The sequence below is a fragment of the Neltuma alba genome, unplaced genomic scaffold (assembly GCF_004799145.2).
Source record: "Neltuma alba isolate B1F8T4 unplaced genomic scaffold, ASM479914v2 tig00011243_pilon, whole genome shotgun sequence".
Lineage (NCBI taxonomy): Eukaryota > Viridiplantae > Streptophyta > Magnoliopsida > Fabales > Fabaceae > Neltuma > Neltuma alba.
This window is the reverse complement of record NW_021635961.1, coordinates 345,004-366,148: the sequence shown is the minus strand read 5'-3', so window position 1 is coordinate 366,148 and position 21,145 is coordinate 345,004. Positions and strand designations below refer to the sequence as shown.

General features: G+C 36.1%; 3 protein-coding genes across 3 annotated transcripts; 1 reads left to right on the top strand and 2 right to left on the bottom strand.

Annotated features, from left to right (window-relative positions):
* The first annotated feature begins 3,373 nt into the window (after positions 1 to 3,373).
* On the top strand, positions 3,374 to 7,355 carry LOC114762846 (N-carbamoylputrescine amidase). The gene is made up of 9 exons (XM_028952435.1): positions 3,374 to 3,536; positions 4,396 to 4,444; positions 5,073 to 5,164; positions 5,375 to 5,526; positions 5,598 to 5,644; positions 5,751 to 5,784; positions 6,085 to 6,251; positions 6,574 to 6,670; positions 6,941 to 7,355. The coding sequence occupies exons 1-9, from the start codon at positions 3,451 to 3,453 to the stop codon at positions 7,114 to 7,116; spliced, it is 900 nt and encodes a 299-aa protein (XP_028808268.1). The 5' UTR covers positions 3,374 to 3,450; the 3' UTR covers positions 7,117 to 7,355.
* Positions 7,356 to 8,248: 893 nt separating this feature from the next.
* LOC114762822 (protein FANTASTIC FOUR 1) lies at positions 8,249 to 9,455 on the bottom strand. The gene has a single exon (XM_028952415.1). The coding sequence runs from the start codon at positions 9,220 to 9,222 to the stop codon at positions 8,431 to 8,433; it is 792 nt and encodes a 263-aa protein (XP_028808248.1). The 5' UTR covers positions 9,223 to 9,455; the 3' UTR covers positions 8,249 to 8,430.
* Positions 9,456 to 11,466: 2,011 nt separating this feature from the next.
* LOC114762821 (rho GTPase-activating protein 1) lies at positions 11,467 to 16,640 on the bottom strand. The gene is made up of 5 exons (XM_028952414.1): positions 16,113 to 16,640; positions 14,199 to 14,319; positions 13,841 to 13,960; positions 13,259 to 13,489; positions 11,467 to 12,218 (listed from the first exon to the last, which is right to left on the bottom strand). Exons 1-5 carry the CDS (start codon positions 16,559 to 16,561, stop codon positions 11,679 to 11,681), a joined length of 1,461 nt encoding a protein of 486 aa, XP_028808247.1. The 5' UTR covers positions 16,562 to 16,640; the 3' UTR covers positions 11,467 to 11,678.
* Between the last annotated feature and the right edge of the window lie 4,505 nt (positions 16,641 to 21,145).

The following is a 21,145-nucleotide window of genomic DNA, read 5'->3' as shown; positions in this document are numbered from 1 at the left end:
TGGGGTTTTTCTACATTCTCTGTCCAATTGTAACGATCTACGCAAAAGACGAAATTAATTCACATAGGTGAAAGAAAGACAGAGTACGTCATTTTCCAGAAAAGATGAAATTGAATAACATGTGTGTGTACCTTTTAAACATGTATTTCTCTTCCACCCTAAAGGGGCATCCTGTTGCAAATAAAAATTAAAGTCAAATGTAAACCTTGTACTTTATACGTTGTGCTATCGAAGTCCAACTATTAATTTCATCTATATCTATAGAATATTTTTGATACTATTAACTGACCATGTATATGTCTGCAGAACTTCCCGAGCCACGAAATGCAAAGGATGCTCCAAATTCTTTTATTATTTAGAATTTGAATGTTTTTTTGACTTTTTGTGATGATCAAATAATGTGCTTTGAAATGCTGATTCACATTTAAGATCTAGTGCGATGGTTCATGGAATAAGACGGGATAGGATGTCAAGTAGTAAAAAGGTTCATGGGGGTGGATTTTTCAATCAGTTGACGTGCTGCACATTGGAAGATGTTAGATGTTGCGCAATTTTTGGACACGTACTCTGACCTTTGCTTAGAATGTATGATATGGACCGTGGTGGTTTATCCTATGAATAATTAAATTCTAAGCTAATGACTTGTAAGTGCTACAGAGCTTCGTATGCAGATAACTTTTGGTAATGCAAAATTATCCTGCAAAAGTACGGTGCAGGCTCTAAAATTTGTCTCTAACCAAACCGGTCAAAACTTCTGAAAAAGTTAACTTGACAAGGAAAAGCCATTCATCCTTTATCATAAGGAAAAGTCCAAGAGCTGCAAGTCAAAAGTTTAAAATTACGTATGACAAGAGAGTTATTCACTTAACCTCTATTCCCTTAATTCCACTCAATTGCCGGATCAATTTGAAAGTGCGAACATATCTCTGCTGTAAAATATAGACAGTGAAGCTGATGATTACTTCAGATTATGGAAATGAGATATTAACTCCTCGCTGTTATGGCCAAGTAGTACTTTGAGACTATTAATTTGCTTCCTTGATTTGGACACTAACAATGACAATGTTTATGCGTCAAATTTAATGAGTGAGATTTTTTCAAAACTACAACTCACTAATGAGACAATCTATTTCTTTGTTGCCAAAACTTTTTTAGGACTATATATACAACTCGCTAAGGAAACCATTGCGACAATCACTTCAAGTAACTCACTAACATGGCAACATGTATGGTTGCATACACATGAACATAATTATATGTGATCATATAAACATTGTTACTTTTAGTATAATAATAAATCATAATCAGATGCAGGATTTCTGCGCATAAAAAAACCTTCCATTAACAATAACAATGTTTATGTTCATAAAACTTTAGTGTTTTCATGTTTAACATAAAACATAGAATATGTTATTGGTAGTATAAGATTTTCATCTGAAAAAATAGAAGTTAAGATCATGTTGGTTGTTTGTTGTTTGTACGCATCTGGTCCATCGGCTATATTATGTTATTGTCATTGAAGAAATAAAAGATTAATAGGGACAGTTGCGCAAGAGAAAAGCTGCGTGGGTTGATTTTTCAGTTAAAAATCACAAGGCCATATTTAAAACTAATGCTGCCATGTCAATTTGAGGAACCGCAACAACTTATTACCAAATAGATAAAAGGAATACTAAACTATTTAAAATCAATTTTTATAGTCTGGATTTAAAATTTTCAATTGATGATTTTCAAGTAAAAATTTATTTTTTTAAAAAACTTATAGTTAAGATATTATATTTATTTTGGATTATATACCTATTAAAAGAAAAATATTTTTTAAGAAACAAAAATATTAAATATTAAATCTCAGCTGTTCATATTAAATTTGAATGGTTGACATTTGATGAGTATCATGGTGCTCATCATTGTGATCAGCGCTGAAACTAGATCCCTTTCAAAATCACCAACGAATACAGGAAGCACATTCCATGTTCACCACAATGATAAGTATGGAATGCTCATCACAATTTGAACAATTCAGATCGATTTTAGATAGTTCATATTGAATTTAAGTTTTTTTTAATATATTTTAATCAACTTTTTATTTTAATAGATACAGAATTTTAAATAAATATAATATTATAACTAACATATCTTTAAAAAATAAATTTATCACTTAAAAAAATTATATATTAAAAAATTTAAATCAGAACCATCTATATTAGATTTTGGATGGTTTAAATTGTATTATAGTGATGAGCACATAATATTTATTATTATGGTGAGCACTAAATGAAGACCGTGAAATTGATGGAAGATGGCATTTAATGGCGCATTGATTCTGGTAACTTTCTTTGTATCAAATAATAATATTACTCCCTCCGTTCCTTATTATAAGAGACAAATAACCGAAGTACGTTAATAAAAAAAACAGTTAAAATTAGTTAAGAACAATTAATATGTAGAAAGTATAATTTTTTTCCAAAAATGCCCTCATTAATAAGGAGAGAGAACAATTAAATTATTAAAAGAAAGAGAAGTGGGAGGGAGAGAGAGTGTGAGTTGGAGATAATAAATATGGGTAAAATAGTAAATCAACACAAAAAAGTAGAGACAACTTGTAAGTGTCTCTTATATATAGGAACATGCCATAAGCATCAAATGTCTCTTATAATAAGGAACGGAGGGAGTAGTAAACAACAAATTAAGCACTATGAAAAGCATCTGGAAATTACGCATTTATTAGCTTTAGATATTTTCATCATATTGTTGTGGATTATAGGCCCAATAGAGATTTTTTTCCCCTTAGTGAGTAATGATATTCGACCTAATTACAATATCAGATATTTTCATCAGTACGTTAAAGCATGGTGGTGGGACGTGCTTAGGGAGAAAAACAAAAAAGAGAGAGTCAAATACCAATTTAATCTATTGGGAGATACTTAGAGAATTGCAAATAAAATGGTCTCCAAATGTTACGTGGAAGCATCGCCATATAAGATAAGGTTGAACCGCGCGATAGTACAAGAGAGGGAGAACTCAGTTTTTTCAATGTTTGTACTGTTAACACTTTGATTTTTTTTTTTTAAGTGTAAAGAGACATTATTTTAGGTGAGGTTCTCATTTAAATTAATTGCTTCCCGTGCAATGGACGGGACAGCACAGTCTAGTCAACGCAATAAATTAGTTGCACGGGACAGCACCACTAGTCAACGCAATAAATTAGTTGCACGGGACAGCACCATCTACTCAACGCAATAAATTAGTTGTTGGGGTTTTTGGAATCAAACATCAAAACCGCGTTTGGGAGCAAGACAGCCGTTTAGGCAAAAAAAAAAAAAACAAAAAACAAAAAAAACAAAAATTCTCAAATAAAGTGGCGCCGCCACGGATCACTGAGCGCTTCCCATAGCTAAACGCTATCGAGAGTAGCCTCCGTGCGTTTGGGCGGCAAACCCCGCGAACAAAATGGAGAAGGGCAGAAACGTGGTGGTTTCAGCTCTACAGTTTGCCTGCACTGACGACGTCTCAACCAATGTCGCCACCGCCGAGAGGTGCCCATGTTTGGAACTCACTTTTGATTGATCATCTTTCCTTACAGCCCTAATTCACACTCTTAATGTCTAAAAAGCTGAACTTGATCACACTTGTATAGAAAATCTTGAGCTACCCGCGATAAAAAGATTTCTACTTTACCCTTTCCATGATCAGAAGTCTGTACATCGCTCATTTATTACAGATTGTGTTAACCTTCGAATGTTTAATATCACTGCTTTGTGCAACAGCTAAAACCTATAGTTCTTCTCTATGGAATCCACATGACAACTTTCTTGAAGGCGGACTACTTCAAAGAACTTTGATTGTTAGACAAAGATTTGAACATTTCTTGAGGAATCCATGTTAAATTCGTGCAAAATTCTCCTCACAAATCTTGAGCCAGTTTCTTTGTTAGAACCCAATTTCTGGTTCCAGTTTAAAATTGTTTATAGTTGGGCTAGGTTCTCGAGCAAATCAGTTCAACTCATTGCGCATATTTCAATCCTGGAATGTTTGCAAATATACATAAATATATATATTTTTGGGATACAGTAATGTTTGCAAATGCTTTGCGATAGTTCTTGCTGCAACCGATCCAGCATTCTGCTCTTCTTCTTTGTCCAGGAAGAGCGGCGTCTTTTTTAAGTTTCCTGGCTGCTACTTAGATGTTTAGAAACAGTTCGATCTTACGGGTTCTGTGACATTTAGATGCTAAAATAAAGTACATATAGTTCTATCTTATGGGCTGTGTCTTTCTGAGGCTACTTCTTTTTCCGTTTCCATGTGATTTCAATCATACGACGTAAAAAATTACCGTAATTATCAATGACAATATATCTATGGATGTCATTTGATGTTTCTGGCTCTTCTGTGCAGGCTTGTTAGAGCTGCTCATAAAAAAGGTGCAAATATTATTCTTATTCAGGTTTGTAAATCTTGAATGCGGGCTGTCTAGCTCTTGCATGCTCCCTCCTTATTTTACACTATTATAGAAATTCTAAAACACTACATCTTTTGTTGGATTCATATTGTTTATAAGCGAAAGGCTTGTGCTTCCTAATTATTTCATGAAGGGATTATCTACAGTCTATAATCTGATTGCACAGCGGCTTTTCTTCCATTGCTTTTATAAATGCCATTGTTCTCTCATTGGGCTGGAAAAGATAAGCTAAGCGATATTCTAAATGCCAAATATAGGATCTGGTTAAGTGATGAAGAAAGCAAAATCGTTCATTTTACTATGTTGTATCAAATGGAATTGGTGTTAGATTTGAACGATGTGCTATTCCACCTATAAACTATTCATTTGTATAAATTGTTCGGCCAGGATTGATTCTATGATGGTCGTTGGTCTTGCTTCATTTGATGCTTAACTTTTAATTTCAGCTTAAAACCTTCCATCTAAGGGAAATTGAATTTCTTGGTGTTAGATGTTTTTATGGAAACAATGGATTTCTGTCCAATGGCAGGACATTGTAGTGGACTCATTACTTCTGATGGTTATTGCATTCCTGATGGGTTGTTGATTAGTTCATCCTCACGAATGACTGTAGGAACTCTTTGAAGGTTATTACTTCTGTCAGGCACAGAGAGAGGATTACATTCAAAGAGCCAAGCCTCATGAGGGCCACCCAACAATTCTAAGGTTCATAGGAGAACTGTCTTTTGTAGTTTCGTTCTCTGTGTCTTTTGTAGGTACTCTTTGAAGGTTATTACTTCTGTCATGCCATTTTGGCTTGAATCATATACGGTTCTTTTTAAGCCTTTACTGGACAGGAATAAAATTTGAATATGACTTTAACTTGCATTGACTTTGCAGTTAATCATATCTTTTATTTCCATTCGCATGCTATAGGATGCAGAAACTTGCTAAGGAGTTAGGTGTAGTCATACCTGTTAGCTTCTTTGAGGAGGCAAACAATGCACATTATAATTCTATAGCCATTGTTGATGCTGATGGAACTGATCTTGGGGTCTACAGAAAGTCACACATCCCAGATGGACCAGGTATGAAATTTTGAGGTTATTTGAGCATAGTTTACCATCCAAACAACTTAAATCATTAACCCTTTCTACAGGTTACCAGGAAAAGTTCTATTTTAATCCAGGTGACACAGGCTTTAAGGTGGGCACCAAGGATAAACTTTACCAATATCCACTGCTTTTAGTGGCTCGTTTTTGTTTTATGGTTTCTGGGATGATATTGTAACACTGGATGTCTTTCAAAACAGGTTTTCCAGACCAAATTTGCAAAGATTGGAGTTGGTAAGACCAAAGAATTACTTTTACTGTTCACAGTTTATTCTATTAACCTGCTCTCTGAGAAGGTGATGTTAACCCTTTGTTTGGTATTTAGCATCAACTATGAAGACGTCTAAGACAGACGGAAAGGCATTGTACCTGTAATTTTTTCCGAGTTGTTTGGCCTTGGTTTTACTGTAGGATATACTTTTGCTACAAGTAACATTTCGGAAGTTTTATTTTTAATCTTTCTGCCAGATGGAACTTCACTGAGGATACGGGAGATTGAGTCTGACAATTATTATGTTTTAATTTTAATGTCAGCTATCTGCTGGGATCAGTGGTTTCCAGAGGCAGCACGGGCAATGGTTCTTCAAGGTGCTGAGGTTTTGCTTTATCCCACGGCTATTGGGTCTGAACCTCAAGACGAAGGGCTAGACTCCCGTGATCATTGGAAGCGGGTTATGCAAGGACATGCTGGGGCCAATTTGGTAGGTTTTGTAGATCACTTGACATGCTCACAAATATTTCTTTTACATTTACATCAATGTTTCTGTTCAAGAAGTTTCACTAACGTGGTGTTTGGCATGTGCAAAGTATAATCTCCTTTGCCCTTGGAACCCTATTAATGAGAATTTTTTTGGGTCGGATCATTAATGAGATATTTAAGAAAAAGAAATATTTAAATTTATGTGCCCCAAATAGTATAGGGATTTTCAAATTCTTGGAAGAAATTAAGAAAAAGCGTACAGTAAATGCTACTGAAGTCTTTACTCTCCAAGCTATTGAATAAAATAATTCTGGAATTTGCAGGTGCCTGTTGTGGCTTCAAATCGAATAGGAAAGGAGATAATTGACACTGAGCATGGGAAAAGTGAGATTACATTTTATGGAAACTCTTTTATCGCAGGTAGTTATTCTGACCTTTGTTTTAGTGCGTCGGGAAAAAAAAAAGCCTTAATCCCTGACTAATAATGGAATGGGGTCTTTCAATGAAAAATTGAAAACTGATCATCTTTCAACTCTTGAATCTTGATGTATCTTCTTGCTCTGTAGCCCCCTCCTCTGTTTTCTTGTTCATGATAGTTCAGTAAACTCAATGTCATTTTCTTCATCATCTGAGGAATTTAGCTGCAAATATAACTATTCTGAATCTTGTTTACTTTGTTTCAATGAACAGGACCTACTGGAGAAATTGTTTCAACTGCTGATGATAAAGAAGAAGCTGTTCTTATCGCTGAATTTGACCTGGACAAGATCAAATCACAGCGACATTGTTGGGGTGTATTCCGAGATCGCCGACCAGAACTATATAAGGTGCTACTGACACTAGATGGCACCAATACTGTTCTGTAAAAAAAAAAAAAAAAGCCTCCACGACATTGTTATGGAATTATGTATGGGATGTTTTAGTCCTCTAAATGCCTCCAGGACATGTATCATCATCAATAATGAGGGTGAACAAATATTATTATCTACCAGTCCATTGTAATTCAATAAATATGTAGACTTGAGAGCCATTCAGCCAAGTACTCGGATATTCTGTATTAGATCTTTCGGTTATTATGATTAACTTGAATCACTTCATATCATCTCTCAAGCCTTGTGTTTTGTCCATGTTGATAGTGTGGGAGATTGCTGTTTACTCCACAAAAGATTAGTCAAATTGCTTAGATATGTGAGTTGCGAAGCATGATCCTGCAGATGAAGATTCATTTGTCCTGTGATCGCCTTGATATAAAGATCTTATTTTAGGCAGAAATGTCGTTTTCTCCCTTTTTAAAGGTATACGTCAATTCTATCAAATGGATTTTTTTTTTTTTTGAAAAAAAAATCTATCCAATTGGGTTCCAATCTGCTTTTATTGTGGAAAAAACTTTGTTGTCCACTTGCCTTCTTTAATTTACGAAGTTAAAAGTTCAATAAAGAAGCTACTCTCAGAAAAGAGAGATAAAAAGAGGAACAGGGGCACAAGGATTCTCTTGCTAGAGCTTTCTTGTATTCTCCCGCGGCCATTCTCGTGAGAAAAATATCCTTTTATTTGTGGACAAATAGATGCCATATTTCTTCCAAGAATACGCTGTGTTTCTTGACTTTTCATCTCTGTGAAGACCAGAACCAAAAGGAACGGTGATCTCCCCCCCCCCCCTTCAAAAGAACGGTTATCTCTCTCTAGTCCATCCCTTTCCTAAAATATGAGTATAATAATTATGAAAATTTTTAAACTTGTGTTATATTTACTTTAAATAATATAGAAATGGTGGGTTATACCTAAAATAATTTATCGTTCAGCTTCATGTGTACGTTCGAGAAAACCGCATGCTAAACATCGCTAGTTTCAAGTGAGTCAACCCCTTTTGGCCACAGAATCTTCGACGTAGCCAATTTTTTGGAAACAGAGAACGCGTCAGGTCAGTTTAACCTCACGAAACTCATATGCTAAGTGAAACTATGATCTGATTTGAAATAGCTTGAGATTTACGTGGACAAAAAAGGGCAAATGATGGGATATACTATATCGATGAAGAGATCACGTACACAAGTATCCAAGAGTTTCCTCCTATGAATCGATACAAAATGAGCTAGGCATTGTACCTAACTCATGCATACAAATCATCCCTTTTTCTTATTAAAAAAACTGATACATATCAGAGGAATGCATATATATGTTTAAACACTAACACCATTTTCTACATTCACTTGATCTGTTTCATTAGTACCACTTTCTCCATTTCCACTATCTTCTTCTGCTTCTTCATCATCTTCTTCGTTTTCTGCTTCCTCCTCCTCCTCCTCTTCTTCAGCATCTTCTTGCAGAAGAACATCATCATCAGGCTGAACAAAGTTGAGCGTCAGCCTTCCATTTTCCCTATGAGCATGAAGAAATTCCTTGGTAGGTATTCTTATTTCTTTCAGCACAAATCTCCCATTGTCTCTGTAAGACCTGAAGCAAACCCATGGCTTCCCGTTCTTCCCTATACAAGAAATAGGAGGAGGGTATTGTGTCTCTCCCACACTTCCCCTTGACTTCCTCCCATAGTGCTGGCCATTGCTCGAATTTCCTAAAGGAATATCCTCTTTCACTTTCAGCACCTCCCAAGTTTCATTCATTCCATTCTTCAATTCTTCAACATTATCTGAGCTTTCGAAGCCAAGTCCCTCAGTGCAAAGTTGCAGACTTTCACTGCCTCGGAGACTTTTGGAGTGGCTTTTTGATTCTGGAGCTCTCACAGTATCTTTCTGGGGAACCGATTCTAGTGATGATGAAGAATAACATGCTGGTGGAGGAAAGGATAAGTCTGGACTCTCTTTGAAATGGAGCTCACCAAATATCTCAGTGAATGAGCTTTGCTCTATGGGTTTTTTAGGTTTAATTTGGCTAAATGAGAGGGATTCAAGTAGAGTTGGGTTTTCTGGCAATGGGTTTTCGAAGATGTGCTGCAGACTTCTGCAAGCTGCCATGGCTGAACTTGCCGTGCAGTATTCTTCTATAGGAAGATCAATGTTCTCTAGAGAAAGGGAAAGAGAGGAGAAGATAGAGGGCACGAGAGAAGCATGATCTGCAAAAGCCAAGAGGGAACTCTGATTTTGGAGTCTTTTTGTGATGGAGTGGACTGCGGAATTAAATGGGTAGTTATAGGTGGGGAGCTTGGTTTGAATTCAAGTAATTTGGGTGACATTCACCCTACTATATGTAGAAGTTGGGTTTTATTATAGTCACTCAAGAGTGCATCGGGTATGAGACATCAGTGTTTTTATGACCACACCAACGCGGGTTTGATGATCATCATTACTTTTTTTTTTAAATTATAGTGGATTTTGTGTACAAAAGCATCTAAAAGTGACATTACATTAAAAACTAAACGTCCACTTAAACAAGAAGTGGGTCCCATAATGGTTGCAAGGAAAATTCAAAATAGATGTGAACATACCTTAAAGATAAAGTCATATTTATGACTTATGAACAGTATAACTTCTTGTAACTTTTATATTTATATCAATAATTGTGTTATATTCTTGGCACAATAAAATTTAAGATTCATAGATAGAAAGTCGCACTATTCGTGAGCTATAGACAACGTCAAACCTTAGCTTAAAATTATTTCTGAATGTATGGTAGACTAAAATTATGATTTTTCTCTTGTTCAATTGAACAATCATGTCAATCTTGGTATCATCAAAACAAATGTCAAATTTGGGGTACAAGTTTTCATAGGCCTGATAAATTGGTTTGAAGTGTAGACATGTAACACAAATTGTAGCAGACAAAAAAATGACAGCAAAATGCATATATAGCATTTCTTCTTTTGATACGTGAAGAAGGGCAGAACCATAGCATCTCAACAATGCCCTCTGGTGCAAACAAAAATGGGAGAGGACCACAACCCTCTTAGTATGTGGAAGCCAAATTCCATCAAACTTTTGTTGACGGTGTCATCTACTCTTAATGGTGGCGTCCAGACTATGCTGATGTGATTGCCAATACCATTTTCTGCTCTTAAACTCTCCACATTCTCACATAGTTGAGCCACTTGTTTCCTTCCCAAGTGGCCTTTCACATTTCAATATCAAAAGCTACGTGGCTTTCTCTAGTGGACTTTTGTGGCAACACGTGTCTATAAAATGATTGGACAGGTGGAAGGCTACCTAGTCGTTGAATTGTGATCACAAATTTTGGGAGGACCTCATCCAGCAACTCAGGGCTTGAATCAAGTCGTTAATAAACAAGAAAAACATGCATCTCCTTGGCTCAGAATACACCAAGTTTTCGGAAGGCAAGTTATGTCACTTGAACCAAGAAGACTTTTGAGTCACACTGGCCCAGGTTAAACCATGCTATATTACAGAGGTTGTCCTTGTAATGAATCTATAATACAACCCTCTTTTAAGCTACAATTTTATGGGTAATTGGTGATTTCTAGATTTATCTAACCCACTTCTCGCGAAGTTTAAGTCTGAAAATCATATATGTAAGGGAAGGTGGAGTTTTTATTACTACCAAATGAGTATCTTCTATCCTACACATATGCAGATTTTTGAACCAATGTGAAGGCAAGATACTAGTCGCCACGTGCCTCTGTGCCTTTTGCCTCCGGTAATTATCATTTCTGGAAGGAACAAGAGGAATATTCGGTTTCAATCCTTTTTACTTGTACCATCTTATCTAGGAAAATGGTTGATTCTCTGCCCTCGTTTTCACCGCCTTATCATGATATGCATATAAGTACAACTAATATAGATCGATTGCTTCCATGTTTTAAAAAAGTTCCAATGTTCCCATTATCATTATCGCCTGGTCTTCTTTCCTCAGCTCGCTTGCCACCTCTCATGAAACGTCATCAATTTTGTCTATATTTTGTGGACCTGACTTTTCACAATCGCGCAAATCGTATTGTATACATATATCACTAAAAATCTGATGTTGGGACGTACAGTCCTTGATTGAACTGAAAAATATCCAAGGGAAAATTGGAAAGATGAAATTTTCAAATGAAAATGAATTAATATTTGCTTGAATACAACTAAAGTTAAAATGGTTGAAAGCGTGATGCAACCCACTCCCATTCTAGAGCCACAACTTCTTGCCTTTCACTCCTCTCTCTCCAGGAATGAAAGTGAGTTGAAAGTGAATTTCCCCCCACTTTTCACCCTTCTCTAAGCAACAATTTAGAAGGATTTTCATGTTAATGTGGGAATCCAAAAGCATTGTGAATAAAGCAACATACATTTCAACTATTATTCGGGAATAAATATGAGAAGACAAGCAAACACACGATAACCAGGATTCATTACAATCTAGTGTATTCATAGATCCCGGCAAATAAACGAAACAATACAATAAACACTTAACAATCAAACAAATTTACAATGCCACAATGTTTATAGAATAAGTTTACTCCAGCATGTTTGTGCTTGTTTCACCGCCATGGTTCTGCCTTCTCAGATCTTGAATTTATGCGACTCAGTTTACTGGTTCCCTTGGTTTTCTCAACAGTCGTTGTTCCTTGGTTAGAGGATTGATGGTCTCTGGTTTTCTTGGATCCCTTTCTTGAATTCGAATTGCTTGATTGGCCTGTCTTGCTCTTCCCAACATTTCCTTTAGGTGGATAATCACAATACAAATCCTCGTGGCATACTGGGTTTTCAGAAGAAGTCTCCAAACCACCAGATTCTCCTCCAGTTAAGTTGGTTTCCTGGTGGGAATCAGGGGCAGGGTTACTTTCTGAGACAGTGTTTTCAGTTGTGAGGGCCTGAGCCTCTTCATTATCTTTAGCAGAATCTGGCTGGCAGAACTGTATAGGGCTATGGTGACTATTATCATCAGAGGGCTCTAAATGAAAACCAGGCGAAGGTTCCACTATAGAATCCCTTCTTTCCCTCAGCGTCCTTAGTATCAGTGTCTTCAAGAAGTTCATCACTTGAACTGCATACATCAACGCAGTCAGAGGGTCGGCCATCTGCATTCAGAAGGTCAGAATTCTGTCATTGACATCCCCGCCATCAAATTTGTATAGATAGACCATTGCACTGTCAAATTTACTAGGAATCATAGTACTTCACCAGACACCCCCTTTGGAGAAAGGGCACATCCCAATATTATAACTTTTAATTAGAATCAATATCAATAAATAGATATATGTAAGTCAGAAACTTGCGGAAAACCGCACAGTTCACAGTAGGGCTGTGCAAAAACCCGGTGGTCCGGTATGGTCCGGTCCAACCCGAACAAACCCGGTCCAGTCCGGTCTAAAAAAAATTGGCCCGAAACAAGACTGGACCAGACTGGACCGGACTGGTCTCATCGGGCTGGACTGGACTAGGGACTGACCCCTCAGACCAGTTGGTCCAGTCCAGTCTAGCCCGATTTTTTTAAATTATTATTTATATAATTTTAATTTGATTTAATTTTTCTATATAAATTTTTTATCTATTCAAATAATTAAGATTTATCTATTAACTTTCAAAGTAATGAGCATGCATATATATTTTCTACAATTTAAGATCTATATTGATGAGAATTAATTAATAAAACATGACTTCATTGGGAAATTGAAAAGGAATGATCAAATTTGATAAATTTTGAATTAAAATATGTGTAAAATTTTATATAGTAAGTTACAATCTTGCCTCCTATTGAAGAAAAAAAATATTTAAAAAAAAATTAAAATTAGCTCTGGACTGCCTGGACTGGTCCAGGCAGTCCAGAGGACCAAGTCCAGTCCAACCCGACCTCGGGTTGGCACTGGACTGGACCAGACCTCGGGCTGTTTTTTTCAGCCCGAGGTCTTTACTAGACCAGACTTCGGGTTAATAACAAACCCGGTCCAGTCTAGTCCATGCACACCCCTAGTTCACAGTGCTGAGTTATGAATATTATGGCTTCTAGTCTCAAGCTCCATGCATTTGGTGCATGAGATCCAGTTTGCAGCATTTAGTGGGATAATACCATGTCACTTTATTGTATTTCCTCTAGAATTAGGAACTTAGAGGAGCCTACCTGAGTCATGTTTGGGGCGAAAACCATTGCAATGTTGCGTGCATTCATTTTATTCAGATGTTCATACTGGACAACGTCAGTCATCAGATTGATTGCCCAGTCCAAGAGGGCAGCTTCAGTGGGAGGCAGATTCCTTGCTAGTTCAGCACACTCCTCTTCAGTTTGGCTTTTCATTACCTGCTCAGGTGATAAGGAATCCAGAACGCCTATTGGCAGTTCCCTAAACCAAGCCTTGGTAATGTACAAGAATATCAAACCAATTGTTAGATTAAGTGCAAACTAAGCATTAAACAGAATCACACAGACATATAGCAAATTTGTTAGCAGCAGCCACAGAAACTGATTTCTCATGGACCTCTAAATTCTCTCTGCAAAATACATTATTGCACTTTTATATCAATTCGATAGTCGGTTTGAACAATTGTACTGTTCATTAGACCTATACAAATAAACTAGTCGTGAATATCATAAATTCTGAGAGCAAATTCATTCATCAATACAATATCTATTTCAACACAAGGATATATGAAGAAATGCACTAGAAGAGAGGAATCGAAGGCAATTTGACCTGCGATTTTATACCTTGATAAGTCCCGCTAAGCAATGTACATCAACGCCTTCAGGGACCACTCCCCTGTTTAATTGGTCCCTAACATATTCCTCTTGACTATTTTCTGCATTAATTCTGAATATGCCCTCTGCCTGCACAAGTGAATTTAACAATTCATCCATTAACAATCAAATTGGCAAACGGTAGAAACTTAGAAAGAGAGTGTAAGTCCCTCTAGAGTCTAGAGCAGATGATACAAAAGCATCCGAGCAGGACAGTCCTTTTGGGCTATTTTATGCATAATGTTTGTAGCGGCTAAGAAGTCTAAATGAGAAGAAGCTGGAAAATAGGAAAAAGAGAAATTGATAATGATAATGAACTGGTTAAAACCTGCAAACCTCCTTCACTATACAGGCGTTTTTGCATTAATAGCAGAATAGTTGGCACGCTGTTCCCTCTGGAGTCAAATGATAGCTGCATGGATTCTGTTGAAACTCCAAAGACAGTGGCACTATATGGGACAATTCAAAGAAATAGTTGGAGTGCTTGCGTGAAGAATCAGCAAAAACAGATTATCTATAAAGGAATCATAATTTAATCAACATTCAGAAGTAAACAGTCTTATACGACCCCCGGGGGGGGGGGGGGGGACGAAATGGAGTCATTAGTTTACTTGTATAGGCAAGATCAAGCATGGAAGATATACGTGAAGTATGGAAAGCGAAAGGAAATGGGGATGCGGGTGACTATCACAAGACTCTTCACAATCATTTAAAATATTACTCTAAAAGAACTATTTGTAAATATTTAAAAAAGAAAGATTTATTTATTATACTCCTCCTGTCCTTAATATAAGACTCACTTAACTAATTTGATTAGATTAAAGAAGTTAGGTAAGTTAGTTAATTATAAAAAATGTGACACATTTTTCCTAAAATACCATAATCATCTTTCTTAATACCCCATCTCCCTCTTCTGCTTGATTATGGTTGAGGGAGTATCTATAGGGGTAATTTAGAGAAAATTGATAAATATGAGAAATGGGTCTTATATTTAAGACCAAAACCAATTCAATAATTGGGTCCTATATTAAGGACCGGGAGAGTATCAGATATATAATTAGATGTGTTTAATAAATAATATATATAATTAAATTCCAAAATACATTACAAGCATTAGGACAAATATAAGAGACAGATAGCAGAAAGGACTAAGCAGTAAAAAATAACGAAGACTAATGACAAAAATGAGTTTTTTTGCTATTCATGAGTATTCTTCTGTTAGAAACAATTCAATTTGAAGTATTGTTGGGTACTTAAATATCAGTACCTTTTGTAATGAGGATTTTAATCTTAGTTTATCATGAAAAAAATGTCTTCTACTAGACTTAATCGGGGTTGCTCAGCGGACAAAAATGAAATGGAAGGCGAAATAACAAAGAAAGTGAGAAAGAAAGAGAGTAAACAATGGAAAGGTCAATTTGCTCAAACTTGGGTTTCCGATGAAAAAGTTATTCGGCCCAATACGAATCTAAATCTCACACAGATAGCTTTTTTGGGGTCATAACTCAGGTATTGGGATTGCGAATTTTTTGGTCCCATCATAGTTCGCCCAAAAAAATCAGGACAAGACTTAAGGGCCCAGAGGGGGAAAACCATCCTGTAATCCGTGGACAATTTGGAATATGTATGTTGAATTTTGTCACTAAATCGCCCTTTGCAACTTGGAAACTTGGATTTTTCTCTAAAAGGGAAATAAATCAAAGGCCCAATGGGTATACCAGTTAAAATAGATCGATTGCCTCATCAATTATTACATGGGGCACAAAATGATTTTCAAAGTCATTTATTAAACTCCCTGATCCAAATCATTAAGATTCAAGCCCGTGCGTATCCCAAACTAGAGATCACGTCTGCCAAAAAGTAAAACGAAAAAAAAAAAAAAAATCGTGGTCTCAAAACCATTGACCTCACACTTGTAATCCGTCCATTTCGAGTCTAACCCATATACCATACACGCTAGCTAGACACATTAACGTAACTCCACGGTCGCAAATTTTTCTTGCCATGAACAGAGGTAAAGATATTACTACCTAATTAGAAGATCTTATTTGTATACTATAAATAAAGTCTTATCATTAGGATTGTAGGTAGTAATACTTAAAAGCATGCATGATTATAAACATGTCAACGTCGGTTTGGAAACCGAATTTCATTAAGCTTGGCACTTGAGAAGAAGTAGAAGAAGGAGAAATGAACTCGGCGTGCGATGGTTATAAAAAGTTAGAAGAAGGAGAAGAAGTACCTAGCACTGGGAGGCCTTCTGGGCACTTCAGGTTCGAATTCGTCAGGCAAACCCAAGAAACCATTGAACCTATCAAATGTGACGTGCGCAACATGGCGCACGTTAGTCGGCCATCCGATCTCCATCTTGCAGAGCTCCCTCCTATTACTCTTACAGCCAATCAGTGGTTTCCTGAAAAGCGTCGCAACAAGTGCCAACACAGAAAGTTGTTCGCTCCGGTGCTTATTATCCCTGTCCTTCAGCTCCTGATCAGTGTCTGAATACGCCGTTGTATTATTATTACGATGCTCCTCGATCACAGAAGACGAGCGAGTCTGTGTTTCTTGGATGAAGAGAATGCCATTACTGGGAAGTGCTGTGGAAGAAAGTGAAGGAGGAGGAGGAGGAGAAGAGCTTCTGCTTGACGAGGAAGAAAAATGGGAATAAGGGCAATGAAGGACCTCGGTCATGGCTGGCAATGAAAGGGGACTTTTCTTAAAATATAAAAAACCCAAGAACCCAAAAACGCTTGAGAGATATTGTGGACTAAGAAAACAATAATGAAAGGGAAATATTTGTTGATTTGTGCAGCAATATGAGAATTTCACTGAGAGAGAGAGATTTGAAGATGGAGTTGATTTGAAGCAAAAGGGTAAGCAGAATGTGGGACGTGAGCATCATTAACTGAATTTTTTAAAGTAGTTATATGTGTTGTTGCGTGTTGTGGTGCGTTCAGCAAGCAAAGACGACTTAGAATACAGAAGGATGCGGAAGTGAGGGGAAAGACGGAAAGAGAAAGAAAATTTATTGGTGGGAAATGAATTGAGAGCTAGAAAATTTTAGAATAGGGATATTCAATCACGTCCAAAATCAGTGTTGTTGAAAGTTGCAGGTTGAAAGAGCAATAATAATATAATAATATACAGTTTGGTGGCGCTTCAGATTTGTCGCTTCATCTGCGGTACAGACCTTATTAGTAGTAATCTTTTATTAAAAGCTTCAAACCATTCGACAAAAAGGAGGGGAGGAAAAAAAAAAAGGTTTCAAGCCTTCAAGGTGAGGACCGAGGATCCTTGTATAATCTGCATAGTGGGTAGTACAGTAATCTGTTATGCGCGTCTCCAATTATGGCCAAAAAAAAGAAAACTATGCTGGAAAGTTTTGGTAAATATCCAAGGTGTTTATGATCTGACTCGTGACAAGTACAAGTTAGAGTACAATCTTAAAAGATTAGCATAGTCTTTTTTGGTCGGAAAACTCTCAATAAAAACACTAATTGCGATTAACACAAACTTAGAGAGAGAACTTGATTCTAAAAGACAAGACAGAAAAAACCCTTAAATTTATGAACTCTGCTATATTTGTGAAAATCTCCAAGTTGGGATGACTAAAATTTTTTATCGTTTGATGTCAAAGAAATATATAGTTAAAAAGCAAAGTAAAACATTTGAATTACATTTGTTTAATGAAACGAGTGAGAGAAAGAAGGGGTGAATCATGTGAAAACGGACTCACATAAAATTAAGAAGAATACATTTGCACTTCTTAATTTTGTTTCTGATCACTCGGAAAAATCTTGATTTGTCTTGGTCATAATATCTACAAAAATATGCTAACTACCATACATAGTACTCGATCTTTTTGAGTATTCTTTACATAAGAGTTATCCAAAAGTTATCAAGTAAACTTTGAGATTACCCCAAATCAAATACATATATAACAAAATGTAAAAATATACTGCTGCAAGTACATGTTTAATATATGCTTGTCAAATCTGGTTCTGTGTGACAAGCCATGCGTGATATATATATTGGCATATAAAATAATGGTGTTAAATAAAATTTAGAATTAAGTAATAGCTATAAGCTAAATGATGATAAAATAACAAAGCGAACTAGTATATGGTGATATGGCGGCGAGCCTCGCATTCCGCGTTTGAAAGAACATGAGGTGGATGGGAGTAAAAGCTGGTGAATTGTTGCAGATCGCAGATAGACAATATGATAACAAAAAGAAAATTGAACAACCACGGAGAAGAACAACACTATTGTTTCCTTTGGATAAAGAATTAGCATAGTGCGTTATTTCCCTTCCAAGTCAAGTTAGAAAATGTCAAAAGTAAGACAAGTAGACAAAAACGATGGCCACGGCACGGGATCGCCTCCTGTGAGCATCTCTACACTGCCTCACGATTCCGAAATTTTGAACCGTTGATCGCATCCAACGGCTCTCACCTCATTTGCCCCTCGCTTATCTCTATCTTATGTTGCAACTTGCATCCCAACTCCCACTATTAGTCTATTACCATCCGTTTTTTATTACTTTAAACTTTTGTAATTAAATAGTTTTTTTACTTATTGATAATAAATTCAGAAAAAACTTAGGTCGAGTTGTTTATATCTATTATATCAAGTTCTCTAATTACACATAGTCACATTTTTCTTTTGTTTTATGTGAATTTATAATTAAATACTAACATTTTAAAAATAGGATACATGAACATGTGTGATGGAAGAACCTGATATAATGAATATAAAAAACTTAGGGTACGTTGGGTATGAATAAAGTGAAGGGGAAGAGGGTGAGGAAAAATTTTAATGGGTTCATTTAAAAAAAATGAACAAGTGGGGTTAAAAGTTTTTAATTAATTTTTATTACTTTTTTATCTTATATTTTATCTTTACTAAAATTTTAAAATCCCCCTTCTCCTATATTTTAAATCAAACTCATTAAGATTTTTTCTTGTCCAAATTTTTAATATTTGATTTAAATCTCACTAAAAGTTTTTGATTGCAAACACTGTTGGGTATTTTTATACCTTACTTTCTTCATACATATATTATGAAAAGTTATTTATATCTGTGTAATCTTTTTCCTATTCGTTCGGTATTTGTATTTCAGTGCCAGTAGGAATCAAATGCAGTTGTGAATCTATCCCTCGTGTAACGTGTGAGAAAGAAAAGTAATCATAGTGCAAATAAAAACAAAACAATAAAATTTTTCATTGGAGTTGAATAAATAATTTAAAATTTTTTAAATTTAAAAAAAAAACCAAAAAGGAAACAAAAAAGAAAAAAAGAAAAAAGGGGGGGGGGAAAGAGAGGATGGATTCTGGAGTACGCTAGCTGTAGGCCTGTAGCTGTTGGATATAATTGACGGTCCATATATGCTCGCAATTGTGGCGCACTGCAGGTAACAGGATCAGGGGATCCACGTCCCGATGACAGGTCTTTCTCCCCCTCACTCGCTCTCCATTTTTATTTATTTATTTATTTATTCTTTACATGGACTCTCTCCACATAAACACGCGCACATTTACATTGATCATATTAAAATTGTGAATGAGGGGATGATTAAAAATCAGAAGTGGAATCGGTTGATATGCGTTTGGGCAGCCGAATCATTGGATGTTTGACGCGTATTAGGTTTTGGGCTCCTTGACGGCAATGATTATCCAAAGAAGCTAACCGTTAATTCGGAAGTTATGGAAATTTACAATTTACGCAGAAATTTCAATGCATAGGGAAGCAGAAGACATAAAAAAAATAACTAATAATAATAATAATACTCGTATCATTAATAACTGAACAAATTGCTCAGGTCGTTTACTCTCTCAAGGAACACACAGAGGTCGAGAGAATGTATGATTATGAATTTATGATTAACATGACTCCACTGGCAATACCAGCCAGGAGATCATTTTGGGTTCACTAAGGGTGTGTTTGGTATGAGGGATTTGGGGGGAGGGGAGAGAAGGGGAGGGGTTTTAATCATTTCTCCTTGTTTGGCAACACACAAATTTTAGGAGAGGAGGGAAAAATTTTTAAAATTTTCCCTCCCCTCCCCTCTTCAACCTCCCCTCCAAAATTGGGAAGATTTGGAAGGAAAGGGTAATATTTTGTCATATTATGACCATTATACCCATATTTTCATTATTTTGTCATGTTGTGACCATTATGTCTATATTTTGTCATGTTGTGACCATTATGCCCACACCTTAAATAAAATAAGAGCAAAATTGTCCATATTAAAATATTTTTTCCTCCCCTCCCCTCTTTTTTTATAAATCCAAACAAGATAATATTAAAATCCTTCCACTCCCTTCCCCTCCATTAAAATCCCTCCCCTTCCCTTCCTCTCATTGAGCCAAACATACCCTAAGGGTTCATTGCACGAAATCTCCCAACTAGCGTTCTCATTTATTCATTAAAAAAAATTGAAAAACGGGTTTTATTTTATTTATTATCTATTGTTCAAATAACAATGTTTATAAAATTGATACCGTTGAAGTAAACCAAAAAAAAAAAAGATAGTGTTGAAATGGTTCACTTCATCTGGCCAAAAAAAGAAAAAAAAAGAAATGGTTCACTTCATAGTCCTCTGCCCTAGCGAGACGATATTATCTCTTGAATTAGGATTCATCATCGTTGGGTGCGAGGCATGGATTAAGTTCTATGCGGGAACATACCCATACTAGTACATTGGATTCTAATTAAATGTACTTAACTAATAGCGGTACTATGATGGGTAACTTTCAGAAAATTCCTCATGTTCATCTCTTTTTCAAGTTAATTCTCCACATGTAAGCAATAGGTGGATGTTGATGGCGGTTAGATCGGTAAATCCCGAGTTAACTACTGTATTTTAGCCAGCAAATTGCGATTTAAGTATGATTTTTGAAATGCGACTCTCCCAAAAGGGAGAGAAGAAGGAAAAAAAAAAAGCATAGCATCGTGAACTTGTTAATTAAGAGCTTATCTGGAATCGTAGTTTTATAGAATACAATATAAATATGCAAAGAGAGTTTTGTTTCAATTTATTTAAAAATGTTTATAAACATTTAAGATGTTGGACTTAATGACCTGGACTGATGAGAGTCTCCCCCCTTCATGCTCTTATCAAACGCCTCTGCGCGGTGCCTCCAAGCATACCTGAGTGTTCATGCACGTCTTTGGTGATAAATTCCTTATTATTCCTTTCACTTAAGTTAGGATTTATTCGCTACATTCATAATTACCCGCTTCGATCAAAATCGAGTCCGGGTGAATGGCGAG